Source organism: Phoenix dactylifera, chromosome 8 (genome assembly GCF_051530095.1).
Source record: "Phoenix dactylifera cultivar Ajwa chromosome 8, Ajwa_hap1_PhDact_Kaust_v1.1, whole genome shotgun sequence".
Taxonomy (NCBI): Eukaryota; Viridiplantae; Streptophyta; class Magnoliopsida; order Arecales; family Arecaceae; genus Phoenix; species Phoenix dactylifera.
The window spans coordinates 33,358,484-33,377,793 of NC_143197.1; the positions used below are offsets into that span (position 1 = coordinate 33,358,484).

The 19,310-nt window shown below is 39.2% G+C and overlaps 2 protein-coding genes across 2 annotated transcripts; both read right to left on the minus strand.

Annotated features, from left to right (window-relative positions):
- Positions 1-1,725: 1,725 nt before the first annotated feature.
- LOC103704174 (WUSCHEL-related homeobox 9-like) lies at positions 1,726-3,036 on the minus strand. The gene is made up of 2 exons (XM_008787366.5): positions 2,593-3,036; positions 1,726-2,071 (listed from the first exon to the last, which is right to left on the minus strand). Exons 1-2 carry the CDS (start codon positions 2,927-2,929, stop codon positions 1,878-1,880), a joined length of 531 nt encoding a protein of 176 aa, XP_008785588.1. The 5' UTR covers positions 2,930-3,036; the 3' UTR covers positions 1,726-1,877.
- A 6,821-nt stretch (positions 3,037-9,857) lies between these two features.
- On the minus strand, positions 9,858-17,625 carry EIF2 (eukaryotic translation initiation factor 2). The gene is made up of 7 exons (XM_008787184.5): positions 17,283-17,625; positions 14,814-14,893; positions 11,753-11,982; positions 10,715-10,836; positions 10,514-10,627; positions 10,300-10,417; positions 9,858-10,167 (listed from the first exon to the last, which is right to left on the minus strand). Exons 1-6 carry the CDS (start codon positions 17,502-17,504, stop codon positions 10,328-10,330), a joined length of 858 nt encoding a protein of 285 aa, XP_008785406.1. The 5' UTR covers positions 17,505-17,625; the 3' UTR covers positions 9,858-10,167; positions 10,300-10,327.
- Between the last annotated feature and the right edge of the window lie 1,685 nt (positions 17,626-19,310).

Below are 19,310 nucleotides of genomic sequence, written 5' to 3' on the forward strand. Positions count from 1 at the left end.
GGATCATATATGGTCAGAGCAAATCGTTGATGTAATTAGAAATCAACTAGCTCTGATACGACAACGTTTACAGAAAGCTAGTTTGTAACTTTGACCTTTGATTTTATTTTTTTTTAAGGAAAAAAACAACAGGTGAGGTGAGTGGTTGGAATATATGTATGCGCGGTCTTTAATTTTACTGAGAAAAGGATGAAGAAAGGCATGTGAGGCCAGATTAAAGGCTTTTGCTGTATGGTATAAGCAGAGGTTGAGCCATCCGGAATGAGAAATGGTGCAATACAGGCATATATAGGATATTGTCAAAGAGGTTTTGCAATAATATTTGAAAATCTAAGGCCGAGCCAAATCTCACTTGACTCATAAGACCAAACATCGATCATACTGTATCTATCACCTAACTCGGCTAACCCATTGTCTTTTTTTCTGCTACAACCGAATTGTGGCCTTGCTCGACCAAATCCAAGTTAACCTGCTCCAACCACACCTAGTTCTCGGTGCTCACAGGTACACAACTACAAAGGTGGGTGCTAGGAAGATCCTTAAAAATTGAGATCCTAGTTAAAATAGGAAGATTAATTGTAGACAAGAATATTTACTCAAGCTGGTAAGAGTTTCAGTACAATGCTTCACCATTTATCCTGATGTAGAATTTTCATGTTTTTCGAACGGGGAGTAAACGAGCTGATTTTGGTTGGCTAACAGAAGATCTCATAATCTTGGGTACTATTAATGAACCTACAATTATGCAGCGGAGATACTACAACTTGCCACTTATTAAGACAAGGGGAGGGGTTTTGATTCCAAAGGTCCTCGAACCTCCTTTGTACCCCTGCAAGCTTTGCTCTTGATTTATCTAGGGATCTGGCTTTAGTTTAGGTGGAGGAGTGGTACGTATAGGGAGGCGAGGTTAGAACCCCTCCCTAGTCTATTTTTCTTTTAAAAATATAAAAGAACAAAGCATGCAATGGAGTGGCGCTCGGTAGCATTTTTCAAGATGGCAAGAAATGATGCAATGCACTAGCCGAAAAACAAGCTGGATCTCAAAACTTGAGATGAATCCAAGGGTATAGACGCTTGTTTAGAAGTTGTAATGCAACTTTTGCTCACCGGGAGCTCCATATATGCTGTTTTGGGAATCACATGAGAGCTGTCTAACCAGGGCTGTTATATATATATATATATATATAGGGCAAGCAGCCAGAGGAGGCATCATGTGCTTAATTAGCAAGGCACCAGTCAAATACTGCTAAATATTTGACAGACTCAAAACTGACCAGTCAACCCCGTAATCGAAGATGACACTATTACACGGTCGAAACTTTCTCTGCAAACTTTTCTCGACGAAGAATCAAAGGTTTTCCTTAAAAAAAAAAAAAAAAAGGTCGAAATAGGTACAGCAGAGTGCTTTCTTCTTCTTCTTTTTTGAATTTTTCCCTCTGCCAGGTCTGGGAGATGACCGTTGACAGAAAGTCAAAGAACACGACAGTACTGGTATATGTAGAATAAGGAGAGAGAGCGAGAAACTGAGCAGGCTTCCGAACAAAAACCTCACGGAGAGAGAGATAGGAGTCCATGGCCCATGGGATGTCGCGAAATTTAAAACCCCCTGCCCTCCATGGCACACATAAAGCCATGTGTTTCTACAGTTTCAGTGCTCAGTACGCAGTACCACGGATAAAAGAAAAATAAAACGAACAGAAGAAATATTATTATCAATGGAGATGCGGTACTGCAGCAGTTCCCTCCCACTCGTGTTCTTAAATTATGGCATCGCTGTTTTCTCCGCTCTTGTTGAGCTTTCTACGGGTGCATCAGGTCTTTCCCTCTCTCTGGGTGGAAACAGAATAGCAAGGGAATTGAATTTATTGCAAGCCCATCTACAAAAAGCTCAGACGCAGATCCAGCGGTGGATCCATTCCAGCATCCGGGAAAGCTGTTTCTTTGCACTCGTTTCTCATCGACCGCCGCTTCTCTGCTGCCAAGTCGTAAGACTTCAACGGGAACAACTCCAACGTCTCGATTTCTCTCTGCCGCTCGTCCCACGTCACTTCCTGTTCGCTCTTCGTAGAATCTGCAAAAGCAACAGCCTCGTACGATCGATAACTCAAACTATAGTGCTAGAACTTTCTTTGATATATGACTGCCTGGGATACGTACGTACGTCATAAGGAAGAGATGAACGTTTTAGACCGGCACAAGCAGTTTGTATTCTCAAAATTATGCTTTGGTAACTCAAAATATCACTCTGCTGGTGCCTTGTACTGTCATCGCTCCTCTTTGAATTAACTTTGTGAAACGTGCCATGTAAAGAAGCGAAGTGATTGGTGCAACTTAGCTAAGTGATTTCTCCGAGTTACCATGGCGTTGTTCTTCTTTGCTTGCGCCAAATGGCTGACATCCGGATTTGTTATCATGTTCCGATCCAGGGACTTGCTGTTTATCACTTATTGGCGAAACAAACACCAAGTCCTTTATTTATGCAGAAGGAACAAAAGTAACACACAAGCCTATACCCTTCCGAGTCTTTGCTAAAAGAGTTGGATGAAGATAGCTTTTACGATCCTAGAAATGCGTTTAAGAGTATCTTCTTACCGTCATTGCTGGGGAGGCATCTAGTTGTAGCTCCTCTCTTTTCAGGGACCGGCACGAGGCGGTCTTCTCCTCCTCCGCTTCCAGCTCCACCGCGTCGGCGCTTCTTGTGATGGCGCTCGCGAGCCTTGTGGTTCTGGAACCAATAGAAGACGTTCTTGCTCTCGATCTTGCCAAAGGAACTGAGGTGGGAGGAGATGGTCTGGATCTGGTCGGTGCTCGGGGTTCGGAGCCCTGATCGGAAGAGATCGGTCAGCACCTTGACTTGTTCTGCCGTTGGGTTCCAGCGCCCGCACTTGGCCCCAACTCTCGTCGTACCGAAGCGGTCACCCTCGTCCATATCCTGCCTTCCTCACCAAACCCTTCTCTTTTGGTTTTTTCTTCGCCCCCTCTCCGAACTTTTGCTCAGTTAGTTCTGAAATCAATAGATACGCAGCAGGCGGTGACTAGTATATATAATAAGTGGAAGAGGGGGGGAGGATTCTATCATGGTCTCGGATTTGTTTTAGGCTAGCTTGATTAAGAAATGGCGTTGTGCCGGGGAGACATGCGCAAAAGCTGCCACTGTTCAAACCTCTCGGTCTCCGAGCAGACATCCTTAAGGCTCGTTAATTATGGTCGTACGTACAAATCTAAGGCTTATCGTGTCTGATAGCGCCGTGTCTTTTCTTGTGTCCCATTAGGGATGCTGTTATTATAATAATGTGACTGCTGATGAACATGGCTGTCTGGATGTAAGCATGGGCTGATTCACTTCACAGCCAGGTGATTATTTTTTCTGCTGCTCTCCGGCAGCTAATTGCGACCATTATTCACCGCTTTTGAACGAGGGCGTCGCAGCATTGGCTCGCGCGTCGCAGCTGATCAGGCTTAGAGGTAGAGCGGGCCCAATTCTAGGTGGGTGGCCAGAGAATTTGAACGGGCAGGTTAGCCATCTGAGAACTTATTCTAGATAGAATAGATCCTTGATACCACCGAAACAACAGCAGGCGAAATAGAAATACTGCAGGCAAGACGCTGGGCGGTCATCTAGCTCGATTTTTTATTCGTCCTGATTAATCTTTAATGAACTGAATATTTCTCAAAATTATTTAGTGAACTGAATTAATTAGAAGGTTGGTGGATTCTCTCTAGGGACGCAGATAAGATGCTAAATTAATTGTTGGGTAGAATAGGACCTTTTTTTTAATGAAAAAAGCAAATGCTTTTACAAGTTATTAATTAATTAATTCCCTGCCGTTATCTGTTTCCTCAATAAAAAAAGAAAGAAAAAGCCATCATTTGAGGTTGAATCTGAAAATCCTCTCCCCATGCAGTGCATGCCTTGAGGAGACATGCGCCAACCAGGAAATCAAAGTCTTTTTTCGCTTAATTACGCTCTTCGGCTTGTAAGTTACATTGAGAAAACTGATAGTTCTCTTTGTCATGGTTCTGCTTTATCCACAATCTTTATATCCTTTCAGACCATGGAAACTATATATGCATAATTCCGCACCGGTTAGATGAGTTTAAATTACAAATCTGTCCAGTTTGCCTATCTACTGACTCACCTTTCAATAATAGCAAGTTCCTCTTGTTTAATGTAGTCTATAGAAGGATTCAACAAGAAGCCATAAAAGAGCTGACAATTTATATTTTTCAAGCTTCGATGGACTATATCTTTGTCCTTGATGCTAACTTCATACCAATAATCTAAGACTTTGGTTAAAACCAATAAATTAATGAGTCCATGTTTGTTTAACGAAGATATGATCAGATAGGCAAGAGTACTACTGAGAGTTAAAAAAACAAACACATGGCTGATCACCTATGTGTCAAAGATTCCACTGCCAATGTCTATCCTGGAAATGAACTTTTAGATGTGCTAGCAGCTTAATCATAATTAATATATCCTAGAGCTGTATAAATTTCCTGACACACTTTAAATTTTCTAGGTGCGTTGCACTAACACCCACACAATGCAAATGGCCTCAAACTGTAGCTTCGGCTGTTAAGACTCCACTTGCGCATAACTTTAAGAATGACCTTAAAAGGTTTGGAGAGATGTCATCCTTTTGGGGTGGCGATTGACGTATATCAATCGTACCACCCGGCCTTGTTGCTGTAAATATTGAGTGAGTGTTCCACCCTTGGGACCATCGCAATTTGAAATGCCGCTCGAAAAAGCGAAGGCAAATGGTTATGGCTTTCTTCGGCAAAAGTGGCTACTTGCTTATTCCTTTTGTTGCCGGTCATTTAAAGAAAGAGAGGTTTGGACGCGGGCTACCACTTGTCCGAGCCCGGAATTATATAATACAAACTCATCGCATCGTTCCTCCCACTTACTTTGCAGACTACGGTTTTTTCCAAGTTTCATGCACGGAAAATCCGTTTTGCGTGCACTTCAAGCTGCAATTCCCAAGGGACACGCTCTCCTCGCCCGATCTGCTAGTTTTCATTCACATGATGTAGTGCTTTTAGACCGCAAACTTTGCGTGACTCGACTCCGTGACCAAAGCTATTTTCTCGCCACCCTCGGCTGATCAAATAAGAGCTTTCAGCAGCACGGCGCATGTGGGACCAATATCTCCGCCAAGGGACATGTCTTTCCGGGCGGCCTCAAATAAAAAGAAGAAGAAGAAGCAGCAGTTGGTCCTGTGTCCTTTTAAACAATTCTAATCCTATACAGTTCCAGTCAGGTACAGGATAGTCACCTATCATTCATATGCATAGCTGAATGATGGATGGATGAACCTAGCTTGTTCTATGCAATCGCCTACGGTTCCACTGCGTGAGAACTATCTCTAGCTAATTTGTGTCGCATGAACTAGATGAAATTTGAACTCCGTGCGTTTTCTCATTGCTCCAAGAGGGAGTGACTGCTCATATCAATCATGTGGCATGCATGAACGTGCAAGATGTGCAACGACCATGATTCAGCAAAGAAGATCTCAGTTTCTAGGAGAGGGGGGTATGGAAATGGAAGATTTTAGAAACTGATCAAGAATTATCAGAATTTGTGACATCGGGATTTGGTTATTCATCGATCCGTAGAATACACGGACTGTCTCTGCTTATGCTGCTCGTGATATCCAGGGCTGAAGCAGAAGATCATGAGACACAAGATGTTGTAGTGATACATGCATGGGGAGCGATTCAAAGAGAGAAAGAGAGAGAGAGAGAGAGAGAGAGAGGGAAGATGGGGGTACTTGTCCGTTTGCGTTCGTCTAGATGGCACTGATGAATGTGATCGGGGATCGGGGCGGGTTTTGGGGTTCCGCGTGCTTCTGAAAAAGAAATATGAGGGCGCAGACTGTACCACGTAGAGTGCTGTGCGCGAACTGAAGTCGGGGTGGGACCGCAGACATCGCAGCCAGCTTGCTTTCTGTGTCGTTCTCCCTTGTCTTCACCAAAAGCTGAGCGCGCATCATCATCAAATGCCATTCCCCCCTCGCTCTTTGACTTTTAGAGCCTGTTCTTTTCCCTGCGACTGCATGCGGCCTTCACCCTCTCACAATGGCCGGACGTGGCCCGAATCAAGAGCACGCCGGTCAAGTAATATTCCCACCCCCGGCCCGAAGCCAATCCATCCACCCTCCAGCCCTACAATATTGAGAAAATCTTGATATCTATTCTTCTACATTAAAGGAAAGTCCGATGATCGATCAGCACAAGGTGCATGTCCTTCTCCCTAATCTGTCATGTGCCGTCCGTCCGTTTGAACAAGGATTCGAGCACGGACGAACTCGATCGGCTGATAAAGGACAAGATCAAAAAGAAACTTTAGAAAGAAGGTCTAAACATGCAGTTACATTCAGGCACAGTCACTTAACTTTACCAGTTCCATATATATAGTTAATAGCCTTTGGTCATAAGACAAATGTCGAAATACTGTTGGAGGGAAGGAGGCAAATGCCAAGATCTCCGCGATAACCCTGTACCATCGCTAGAATAGGTGGCCATACTGAGGTGAGGGAAACGGGCCGGGAGGTAAAGGTCGAACCCTTTGCCTTACCCCACAACCCTATACCTGCTGATCAAGGCGTACTAGCAGCCATCCCCTTGGGTTATTTACCATTCTTGAAAGAAATGTTGTGAGAAGGACAACATGGGTGTTGTAGTCTTCTGGTTTTCTTCCACCTTTGTCCCTTTTTTTCTTGCTGATAGCTACACATGGGTGTTGCTACCAGAGGCGGCAGTCTTCCGCATCCCAAATGCCCCCTCCCTTCCTCTCTGGAAGGGTATAGCGGGACACACGTCACTAGAGGATGTGAATTATTCTTGAGCAGTGATGATGGTAATTTTAAACTTTTTAGTAAGTAAAAAAATTGTGATAGATGAAGAACATTTTGTTTCTGGGACTTTTCTTTTTTTGAAACATCTAAAAAATTCAAACAAAAAACAAACAAATGAAGAAAAAAAATAACACTAATTCAAACGAATGGTGATAGAAATGGATGACGGAAGAAGATTGAAAGGACCTAGAGGCTCCTTTTTCTTTAAAAAAAAATACTGTAAATTTTTGTTCATCAGTTGCCTATTTTTTTTACTTTTTCACAGGTAAGAAAAGGGCAACGGATGCAAGCGACGGTTCCTGTTTTGGTTATTCTTTTGGAAAAAAGTGAAAGGAAAATGATTTTTGGAGAAAGGACGGACGATCCAACTTCCAAGAGAGAGGATGTCGCCGCTTCGGTGTTGATTAAAGAGAAAAATTGAGCATTGGGGGGGGGGGGGGGGAAGAATGTATACGTAAAATATACATATCCGACCTATATTTTATGCAATGTTTTAGTCAGCTATATTTTTTGAGCATTAGAGGTAAATTTTGAATTATCCGAGTTTCAGCGCCGGTATCATGGAGTTATACTTTAGTACCAAGAATATATATGTAAATCGCATAGTACAAACAAACTTATTTTTACTTTATGTTGTAGAGAGGGAAGAATTTGCCTACCGTTGCTAAAAAAAACTCCTACTTCGGACATTTTGTTGGATTAAAGCGGTGGAAAGAGAGATTCAAAATTCTAAAACAATATCAGGGTTTATAACTCAATGTTCCCATTTACATTAATGGGTGCCAAAAATGATAATGAAATCAATGCCAAACTAGGCCCATATGTTTTTAGAATCAATAGCCAAAATCATCATAGAATGGGTTCGTTGTTGCCTATAGATGGAGAAAAACCTAGATTTGCACAGTTATGATATAGAAAATAAGGTCCATGATAGAATTGAAGCATTAACTTCAGATGATTATTCATCATGTATTAATTAAGAGATATATTTTAAAGAAGCTATGACAGTTAAGAGAAGTTAAAAAATCCCAGAAATATTTTAGACCTTCTAATTTGCAAGTCCCAGAATTACAGTTAAAAAATTATGTTCTATTAGAATTAAAAAAAATTGTTTAACAAAAATTGTAGCTCTCCCTTTCTGAGCGCAATCTTCCAACATCTAACAGAATTATTGCAGAGGATATAATTAACAGACTACTAAGAGGAGTTGGATTAAATAAGGATAAAAAAATATCTATAACCACGTTTTGAATGTAATCAAGACAAATAAAGGTGGATTATTTTCTGTCTACGGCCATGGAGAAATTGGCAAAATATATCTTTAGCAAACAATAGTTTCCAAAATTTATTCTGGAGGAAAAATTATTTTGGTTGCTGCTTCTTCAGGATACCAATTAATATGCATGATAACTCTACATATGAAATTAAAAAAAGAACCCCATTTGCAAAATTAATCAAGTTTACAAGTTTGATAGTCTAGGATGAAGCTCCAAAGAATCATAAAAAGTAGCTCTTGATAAGTTTTGAAAGATATTTTGAAAACTAATTACTGGGATAACGAAGAAAAGCAAAAAACTATGTTTCTTGGAGGAGTTTTAAGGCAGATTCATCCTGTTGTTGTCAGAGGAAGCAAAGAAATAATCAATGCATCGATCAGTTGATTGTATTTATAAAAGCATTGTAAACTATTTTTTCTAAAAAAACATGTGGTTGCAAAATAGCAGCATAGATGATGAATCAAAAAAAAAAAAGAAAAAATTTGGTAAATGGATTTTAGGTGTTGGCCATGGAAAATGCCCGCAACTGCATGTTTAGAATATTGCCCTGGCAACTAATCAAAATTTGAGGAAAATTTTGATAATTCAGTATATTTGAAAAAAAGAACCATCATCACGCCTGTGAATAAAATAGTTGATGAAGTTAATTCCTATCTCCTTTCTTTGGCTCCGATGGAGGAGAAAGTATATTTAAGTTCCGATATAATTCCAAAATCACCCGCAAATGCAAACTCTGACGAAGAACTTTATTCCGTTGAATTTCTGACCTCTTTAAAATTCAATGATATGGTACAGAACCTTCCTCGTCCCAAACTCTTTTCTTTAGCTCGAACTCTTGAAGAAGTTGCTGTATCAAATCCTGAAAAATATGTTCATACTGATCTTTTCCAAGAGAAGACTCCAACAAAAACAACTTTGGATACAACCATGTAATATACTCTCATTACAAATCATTTTACATTCAGGTATGAACAACTACCTAATATTAGTGAAATTATAATTTTGTTCATCTGTGCGGAAACCGGCACCTGTAGCCTCTGTCCCAAAAATAGCGTAAAGGTAAGCCTAGCATCAGCATCTTTCCCTATGCCCTACCCATCCGCATTCCTTTTTTAAATTAACCAAAGAAGCTTGAAGAATCGGCGAACGCAGAAGATGAGTTGAAAAAAAAATGTGACCTAACAAAAGTATAACTACCCATATATTTATTTGTCACATCTTATTTCACAAAATAAATTCGGAGACCGCTTCACAGCATGGGCGCATTGCTAGTTGCACATGGAAGCAGGAATCCTCCCACAACCTCCTTGGAAATATCTCCATATTACGAATCTATTCCACAGGTTTTGATTCCCTCAGGTTTTTGAATATCTGGAGCTGTCAACCATAGAACTTCAACCCGACGGGGTCATAATTTCAACTTCCTCGGAAGGTTCCCAATTAGTCCAGTATAATTTAGGACTCTATAAGAAGCTATCCAGTTATTGGTCAAGAACTGGTAGACGACCTAAATTTTAGTTCACTCTACGTTGAGATTGGTGGCCTTTCATGGCATCATTGTAGTACATACCTCTCCAAGTACTTCAATGTGGGAAACAAAATTAACCGAAATTTCAAAAAACCGAGATGAGTCTCATTAATCCACCAAAGCCAGATCTGGCTAAATCAACGATAATTTTTGCAGTATTATCTGCCTTTCTTCAAGCAAACATCGCAATGATAAGCTAACACTTCATATAATAGATGGGCAACAGTTCCAGGCCAAATTTATCTTGATGAAGTCTTGCAGAAACTAACTAAAAAATAAATCCTCGGTGACAACATCAGAGGAATTACTCCTGTCATAAGAACCTTCCACTCCCTTTAATTCTCAAAGCTTAAGATATTTTTTTTAGAAAATAAAATTCAAAACTTCAACTTAATGAAAATGAATGCTGTCAAGAGTTACAATCTGATGATATTCATTCTCTGACAAACAACCACAACGCTCAGATCTTTGGGTGGCCCAATCATAATAAGGAATGGCTCTGGATCATTAAAAACAACAAAAAGAAGAAACGTCTGCATAAAGCCCTATGTTTTAAAGTGTTAACTATGTTGTCAATAACTACACAGTAATGCAAAATGAGCGCAACTGAAATGGCATCAAAAGATATTACCAGCTTTCATTCATGAGTAGTAGAGAAACTATAATATCTGGGCAGCAGTATTCAGCTTCTCTGCTACACTGAGTTGTGTCCTAGTGAGGCTCGATAAGTAAACCAGTGCAAGATTATCCTGCAAAGAACAGATACAAATATACGAGGAATGAAAGGATTCATAAAAATGCTTGAGCCTGAAACTTTGCATTAAGAACTAAAGAAACAAGTTTACCTGAATTCTATCATTGAAAAGCTTGTCAAATGCTGCCGGAGAAAGTTTGGGAACTGATGACAAAGCATCTGCAATGAATCTCCCGATATTATTATCTGGGGTTACACGTCCTTCCTGGAAAATAAAGGATATGATTTTTAGGTCCTGCACCAAGATGCCAAGAACTCAAAAAAGGTTTAAATGAAGGTCCAAGATTCCTACCACAACATCATCCACATATTTGTAGACATCATCAATCAAGGCAAGCAGTCTTTCCATTGAAGCTTCCATTCCTTCTAAATCATTAGGAAGCTTGTCCACCAGTGACATCTTTAAGATGTCAACTGTCATGATTGTAAAAATAATCCAGTCAACTTCACCTTAACCTTGATGGATAAATTAAATAAACTTTACAAATTCATGGATAAATAGGATGCGAAAATTGCAGTTTAGAGATTGATAATAATCAAAAAAGAAAGCTCAGATTTCAAACAAAGTATGAACTAAACGGAACACAGATACAGGAGAAACACATCACATCCATGAAAAAACATTTAGATTCGAAATGGAAATTACAAGATTGAGGTTTGGAAAACAAACCAGTTAGTGCTCCACAAAAGATGCTTTAAGCACCCGACAGAGCTATGGGTAAGTAATAAAAACAGAACCAACAATATGCTATCTTTATATAATGAAAGACTAACTGGTGTTAGATGGTTACAGGGTAAGTAATAATAACAGAACCAACAATAAGCTATCTTTATATAATTAACGACTAACTGGTGTTAGATGGTTACAGCTGCCTATCCAAATTTAGTGCAGGTAAAAGTCCTGAAACCTGACTTCTTCACTCTTTGTTTTTACTTCAAAGAATGAATTTTATGCGGATATCCACTAAATTCGAACCAGCCCTACAGATCTTAGCCTATTTCATATGGATTATAGCTCAAGGTACAATGACTTGCTCTAAAAGCATTAACCATGTTTCTGGCCAATGCAACATTTTGAAGAAGCAGGGTCTGCCAATAAAGTCTAGGAAGGCCTATTGACACGAGTCCTCTCTGATTGGTTATGCAATTTAGAATGATGTGCCACTGAAGCAAATCCTTTGTTCCATCCAACTGTAGGTTTTCCAGCTAGTGAAAAAAAAAATGACATATCATCCCTCAACATAACACCATTTAGTTAGAAACGGCAAAATTATGTATGACATAAAGAAGAAAAGGCAGTATTCAAGAGTTAACTAAATAGAAGCCATACATCCAACTCGTTCCGCTTCGATCATCTGCAGATCCAGAGGAATTTCTTGAAATTGCGCCGCAAGTTGCCTATCTCCAAGAGACAAATTGACAGACACATAAGCTTTGATGGAAGCCTCACCATTTTGGAATCCAGTATCAACAGTAAGATGAACAGGATTTGATACTTCTCTTGAATAAAAGTCATGTATCAATGTACTCCCACCTGAAACACCAAAGCCAGTCGAATACCTGCACAAGGTACAGTAGCAGTGGAGCATAATGCCCTAATGTTAGTAAAATAGAGATCCAGAAATGAATTCACCATAATACCATGAAAACCATATTCCAAAAATGAAGATGTAACAACCACTAAGAAAAAGGAAAGATAGCCATAGTAACAAATACAAACAACACCATTATTTTGTAAATGGCCTCGTAAAAGTTATTATCATTTGACAACTTGAACATTTCTTTAGAGCAATATAATCTAATGTGCCACCACCAGAGCGTGAACCCTGGACCTCTCCCAAAGGCTAGCCTTTAGGAGAGGGGGCGCCAACCAGCTGGGCAAACAAATGTCAGCCATAACTTGAACATTTTTCAAACTTTTGTAGAAACAAATCTCAAAATTGTTGTATTTCCACTAATGTCTGTCACTATATCCATAAATATCATTAAGGCTTAACCCAGCCAACTGACCAGCTAAACAAAATAGCAAACTAAGAATAAGACAAGCAGATATAAAAGTTTTACAAGCTTTTGATGTTTCAAAACAGCCAAAACCGCTATCTATGAAAACAGACTCCATAAATGGCTAGAAATAGTCTTGCTACTAGAAAAATATTGACAGTCAATAGAATCAACCCTTAAAATTGATACATCTCCAACAAAATCGGCAACAAAATAGCTATAGTTGTTGACCAACAAGCCTGCCCCCAAGTGGATGACTAAACAGAAGTAAACCATTAACTAATGCTGCAACAAGTGAATATAGTGAATTTTACCAGCCAAAAGGAAACACTCTATTTTTAATCAAACAATATATTCTTTATCAACAAATGCTTGCTTGAATATATTTCACAACTTGCAAATCCTCTATTCTTTGACCTATCACCACAAGTTTGAACTCCTCTTCTTCTACAGTTTCAGCTAGTATTCAATGAAAGAGAATGGTCCCAATAAACTTTTCACATCCTTTTTTTATTGGTGTAGCATCACGGTTCTTAAAAGGCTAATCTCACAGCATCCTCCTAACTTTACCACACATCAACCAAAAACATTTCGATGTATGTAACTCTCCACTCATATGCCCAAACCCTTTTTACCATACATATTTTCCAACAATACTGTTGCCATATAATTCTTCTTCAAATTCTTCAATGAACCATTCCATCATGACCCTTGAATACCCTTAATGACTTTCCAATGATACATTGCTTGATGATTGTTAATATATTCTTGTCCATTCTTTAACAATGCATTATGTCATGACTCCAAGAGACTAGTATTACCCAAATCATTAATGGCTGGATTCATTTACAAGGGTGACTCATTATGTATAATGCATATTATTACTCCCAATGCAGCATGGTCATCACTCATCACATAAGCACACTCTCACCATTATATATAAGCATAGATCATATAGTGTTTTATTAACATATACTTTTGAAAAATGCCTTTCTGCTCATATATCATTGCAAACTTACACATTGAATTTTGACCCTAGTAAAAAATCTTTTATGTGCAGCTATACCACCTACCATCAACATGCACCCAGAGATGTTGGATTACCTATAGTTAAGCTGAGTTAAAACATAAACCGGCCTGTAAAATTACCACTCGTACATCTTGAAGTCAGTAATTCTGAAATTTGGAAGACAATTTATGCAAATTGAGAAGGATATTTTAGACATTTTGCACCTAAACAATCACTCTCCAACCATGTATGGATGACAAGTCAAAGGCGCAAAACTATAGAACAAATCAATTTACAGTGGCATAAGCGTAATTGTAATGTTATGAGTATAGATGCAATTTTAGAAGGTACATATGATTAGAGTTATGAGTATACATGCAATTTTAGAAGGTACATATGATTAAAGTTAGTGACTTGACCAATAATATGGCACACTGAGCAAAAGAACTTAAGGGCAATGACTCAAAGACAGTTTCATAGCAGACCACTCATACTCACTCATCATAAGATTTAGGGTCCCGACATGCATTAGGATATACATGCAAGAAACATCATGAGTAGCACATATTTGAGGTAGTGGGCCATTTTCAAATTACTTGAGTTGATGAATATTAGAAAAGTTTAGTTTGGAGATAAGGAGATATAAAATTTCCAATACCGGGCTATAGTAGCTGAGCAAATTTTAATTACTAAAGATTAGATTTCAAATGTTTCAGGACATCTTTACACAATACCAAATATAGAATGACGGCAATTCTAACTAAATTTATGTACCATTTGGTTTAGTTAGCTATCATGTCAGGGTATCCACAAACAACCTTCATTGTTATTGAGTTCTCGTCATCTTCTTTTAATAATAATCACATCAAAAGTGATGCAATATCTGGACATGCACCAACACTTGCTGGTTGCGTAGCAGTCTTTTAGGAGAGTATAAAAAATGAGTAAATCCTCACCACAACTCAAGCCTATAACAACTTTATTTCATCTATATTTTCAGATGTTGAACATCTTCATATGATGTAGTCTTGATTTTCTTCATTAGTTTAGTCTTACACCAAAGGCGATCGTCAAGCAGATGGAAAAATCTTACAACTTAATTGCTATAAATCTTCTAAAATTGTATATAATACTAGACTGGATAAGGTTGACAGTATATTAAGATCGTTCAGCATTTATTTGCTGCCACTTTCAATGCTATTAAATATGTTGAGAATATCCATATCTAACACCAAATAACAGGGCATAAAATTTTCAGAAGATCAAGACATAAAGGCATCTAAACTGCAGCTAAGGAAAATAAAATGACATTGTTTATCATAACTCATAAAAAACAGAATTCCATGAGATGCAGAAACTAACTAATTTTAAAGTTCCTTACCATCCAACTATCACTTCCTTTGGGTTGACTTTCTGGTGGGACATAAACATGTTATGATGGTAATCAATATCCAAAGCAACCTGCAGTCGAGCACAAAATAAAAGAAAAATAAGCAAAAGAAATAATGCACAAGCAAAACATGTATGCAGCAAAAACTTAAGAAAGTTCTCATTTTGTAGATCTTATCAAGACTGACACACTGGATAAAGAGAGATCTCCTAGCATTGTAGCTGCTAAAAGTAATAAAAAAACTGTTTTTAGTTCAAAAGTTTAAATGCCAGAAAATAAAGTAGCTACACTGAATAGATAATATATGAGCCATCATTGATCAGTAATTTTAGAAGTCAGATCATAATAAAGCGAACATGCAATAGTTCTGTGTTTGTTAACTCCAATACTGGAACTAGCACTTTTGCCGGGAATCCCATCCAATTAAATGATTTTTTAGTTTTCCAAAACTTGATAGGTAGCTGTGTGGGCGGAAATGTAGAATTGTAGATCTTTTTGATGAGGGAAATTACTAAATGGTTTCCTACAACTAATTAGTTCGTGCCAAGTCAATTCTATAGAATAGAACTTTTTCATGTGGGGTGGAAGGAGGTTATGGCATAGCTCCACTTCTTGTCAGATTGTGACAATTTAATAGCTCCATGAATCAAACGGTGGATCTTATGTTTGTTTCTTTACCACATCCATGCCATGACAACCAACCACCAATCATCTTACAATCCTCTTACATAAGCTTCGCCTACTCACTTGATGACACTCCCTCCTTAGCAGCCCATTCTTTAACCCCTTTTAGTGATTCCATATTAAGCAATTGATCTTACCTATAAGCTTGAAAGTGCTGACGATATGTAAATCATATAGGTAAGATTTTGTATTGCATCTAGGCAAAACGAAAAGCTTACTTCTCCAAAACATTTAAGATAAAGGTGGCATTTGGTAACCCAAATGGGATCACTACGATAATCTTAGTTCACAGGTGATCCCCATCCCAGAGTATGCTGATCCTCAATGATCTAAGATCACCATGTTTGGGATGATATCTTCCAATGATTAAAGATCTTCAGGTATCCTGATTAACATGTTTAGTATGGCATTAGAATCCAAGATTAGCTGCCATATAACACCAAAACTAGCCCTGATATATTCCATATATCTTGCAACTGTTAAATATAATTCTCAACTAAATCATAAAAAAATATACACAAACATAAATCAAATTATCAAAACTTGTCATCCAAACTAATTTAACAGAAACAAAAATTATTCAAACCTGTCAAAGTAACTCCCGGAGATTATCAAACCTTCCTAACAAGAAGTAATTTTTTTGGGATTATCAAACCCTTCCTAGCTAGAAAAACTTTTTCCAGAGATCGGCATTCTTTGAAATATTTTTTTATGCCAAACAGAGAGGCATATTTGTCTCCAAATTTCAGCCCAACATCACTAACCTAGGGTGATCTTGAAAACTTGTCCTCAAGGATGGGTTTAACATCAATAAATTGAGTGGTGATTTTAGGAGTGAAAGCAACATGGGATCACTGCCACATAGAATTACCAGAGTGTAACCAAATGCGGTGATTCCATCATCTCCACCCACATCACTGTTGATCTGTGGGTCATCCCTAAACCAAACAGCACCAAAATGCCTTCAAGGGAGGCACTTTAAGATTTTGTCATCGAAAAGGAAGGGTTATTGATAGGTGTTAAACCTTGCACAAGAAGACAATGTAGATGCATGGGGCATGGTGTAAATTAATAGTGCTTTCACTACAGTTCCATTCTTCACCTTGACTGTTTAATCAAAAATCCAACAAGATTTCAGTTGAAGATTTCTAAACGAAGAATCACAATAGAAGAAGTAATATTTGGAGAAACTATCCAAACAAACTAACTTAGCATCAAGATAGTTTCGATAATAACATCAGCTGGACAGCATCTATTCGTATTGCATACGATTGATTCAGGTGCCTTGCCTTCATCATAGCAACCTAAAGAGTGTATAGACGGACAGATATTTTATTTTAGAGCATTAATGCTTGCATAGCCAGAAGCCCTAGTTATTTATTTATTTCCCTTAAACTCTATAAAGTGCTTTCTCCTTTTTGTTGCTGCCTTTGATTCGCAAATTCCTATGATTTTGAAACGCAAATAATAAAATAGTCAGAAATCTCCTACTGAACTGCAGATCTTGAAATTTAATCAGATTCTTGAGCAGGAAAAGAACAAGGAGGGGAAAAAAAGGGGGTTCCCCAGATAATCACCGAAACCCTCACCAAACCCCACCCGCGAACAAGGCAATCAGCCATGTTATATAGATCGCCTTTCCTTAAAGAAGAATGTCTACAAAAAAGGTTTGAGAGGAAAAAAAAAATCCAAACTGCAAACGTTGTAGCATCCTATGATCTCGAAACCCTAGAATGAGGAGGAGGAAGAAAGGCAGGTAAAAAGGAAAACGGTTACCTGGTCGGCGGACTCGTTGTGGGGGACGGCGTAGGAGTTCTTGATCTCTACAGTGCCGTCGGGGGAGACGGAGCCGAGGAGGGTGCCGATGACTCGGTCGGCCTGGTCGGGGCGCCGCACGTAGCAGTCGCAGATGTTGAAGAGGACCACAGGGTGGACTCTCGCGCTCAGACTCGTCGTCGACGGGAAGAACTGCAGTACCGTCTGCTTGCCGGCCGCCATCTCGCTCGCCGCTCGCCGCTTGCCTCCCACAGAGAGAGAGAGAGAGAGAGAGAGAGAGAGATGAGGCAAGGGATTAGGGCTTCGCGGGTTGCGGTTTTCTTTTGTTGTGAGGTCCGCCCGGCAGAATAAAAAGTTTCTACCGAATAACGCGTGGAGCTTTAAGAGCTACGCAAATGGGCCGACTGAGAAGGAATTTGGATCCGGGCATATCTTTGGAACAGCCCAGGGTAACAGGCCACCGCCCATGACTGGGCTCTCTCTGTCGACTTCTGAACGTGGCAGGAAATTAAAAAAGGCCCAGCAAGCTGTCTACCTTGTGATCCACATTTAGCACCAAATAATACACTTCTCAACTGCTCGTGTACCACGGTGGTAGTTACACAATGTGATAGACATACCAGCTGGCTGCACCGCAAAGATAACCTTGCCCCTGTGCGCTATGCTTTTTTTTGGCCTGTTGGTGTATTCTAAGAACACCAGAAATGATCCTAAATGGAAATACTTAGTTCATAAAAACTCATAAAATCGTTCTTAAATAATTGAATCTTGTAAGAAGACTAATTAGTTATTGTTATATGGTTATGGTGTGTCCTAAAAGTCCCATGTTCACATATAGTTTTGTTGCTGGAAAATAAACCCGGAGGTAACCGTGAAACAAGGAGGAGGAGTTTTTACTGCTAGCACGGTGGCGGACGGCTGTCTCCGGCGGACCTACAAAAAAGCCTTTGGCCGGGGGTTCCAGCAAAAACCCTCTGATGCTTAAGTCAGAGAGTGCTTTGGAGATAATAGAGATAATGAAGAGGTATTTTCTGGCCCGGAAAGAAGATCATCTCCCTAGAGATTCCTCCCTTTATAGAAGAGAGTGTAGCGGTTACACACAATCGAGCGTGATTGTGCAAATCTTGGTTTAAATGAGTTACGTTAAAGGGCTCGAGATTTCGGGCTAACTTGCGATCGGTTAAGATATTGACAGTCGTTGTGGCAAAGATTGTAAAATTTGATCTCGGATATGGAGGATTTGATGGTTCTTTCCTTAGGCAGACCGGCTTGACTGCTAGTAGAGTCAGGATCGGCTCGAGGTCAATCGAGCTTTGCTCAATCGAGATCATGCGTGCTGAGGTTATACCTGCCGAGGTCGTGCTTGTTGATATCATGTCTGCTAAGGTCATACCTGCCGAGATCATTCTTATCGAGGCCGTGCTTGCCGAGGCCATTCTTCTTGAGATTATGCTTGCTGTCGGATTTAGGTGCTTTAATTGTATTTTGTGGGGTGGTCCACTTTTTCCCCATCAAGTTTAACTACCGTGCATGTGAGAGACGATAGAATGTCCACGTTACAAGTTCAATGGGCATTCCATGTTGATGTTTTCATTACATAAAAATATGAATTTGGTAGTAACTAGACTTTTTCATCTTTGTTTTTTTTAAATCCCTATCAAATAGTGAGCGATGTAGCTCACTTCCATCTTATAAATATCTAGGAGTTTAGCTAGCCAGATACACGGTAAATTCTACACGAGAATGTACATGAATTGGAATCTAAATTTGCTTTCGCCAATCTTTGGTACCCAATAAAGCAAAAAGTTTATGTATCAGGTATTGCTCTGGTTGTCACACCGCTTTGTTTAATAAGCAAAGATTTCAGTCCGAGATCTAAATGATAAATTTTGGACTCTATTAATTATAAGAGAGGGTGGTTCTCGTGAAAATAAAGCACGTTCTTAATCTTTTTAAAGACGCAGAGTAAAACTGAACCAAAGCGTTACCTAACTTTGTTCGGATCCACAGCATTCGAAGTTTTACTGC

Bases quoted from the DNA above. Each gene is read 5' to 3' on its own strand.
- LOC103704174 (XM_008787366.5), bottom strand. From the start codon at position 2,929: ATGGACGAGGGTGACCGCTTCGGTACGACGAGAGTTGGGGCCAAGTGC. The intron at 2,072-2,592 runs GTAAGAAGATAC...TTGCTTTTGCAG, and splicing joins ATGCCTCCCCAGCAATGACG to ATTCTACGAAGAGCGAACAG.
- EIF2 (XM_008787184.5), bottom strand. From the start codon at position 17,504: ATGGCGGCCGGCAAGCAGACGGTACTGCAGTTCTTCCCGTCGACGACG. The intron at 14,894-17,282 runs GTAACCGTTTTC...GCTCGACTGCAG, and splicing joins ACAACGAGTCCGCCGACCAG to GTTGCTTTGGATATTGATTA. The intron at 10,628-10,714 runs GTAGGAATCTTG...TTTATTTTCCAG, and splicing joins AATATGTGGATGATGTTGTG to GAAGGACGTGTAACCCCAGA.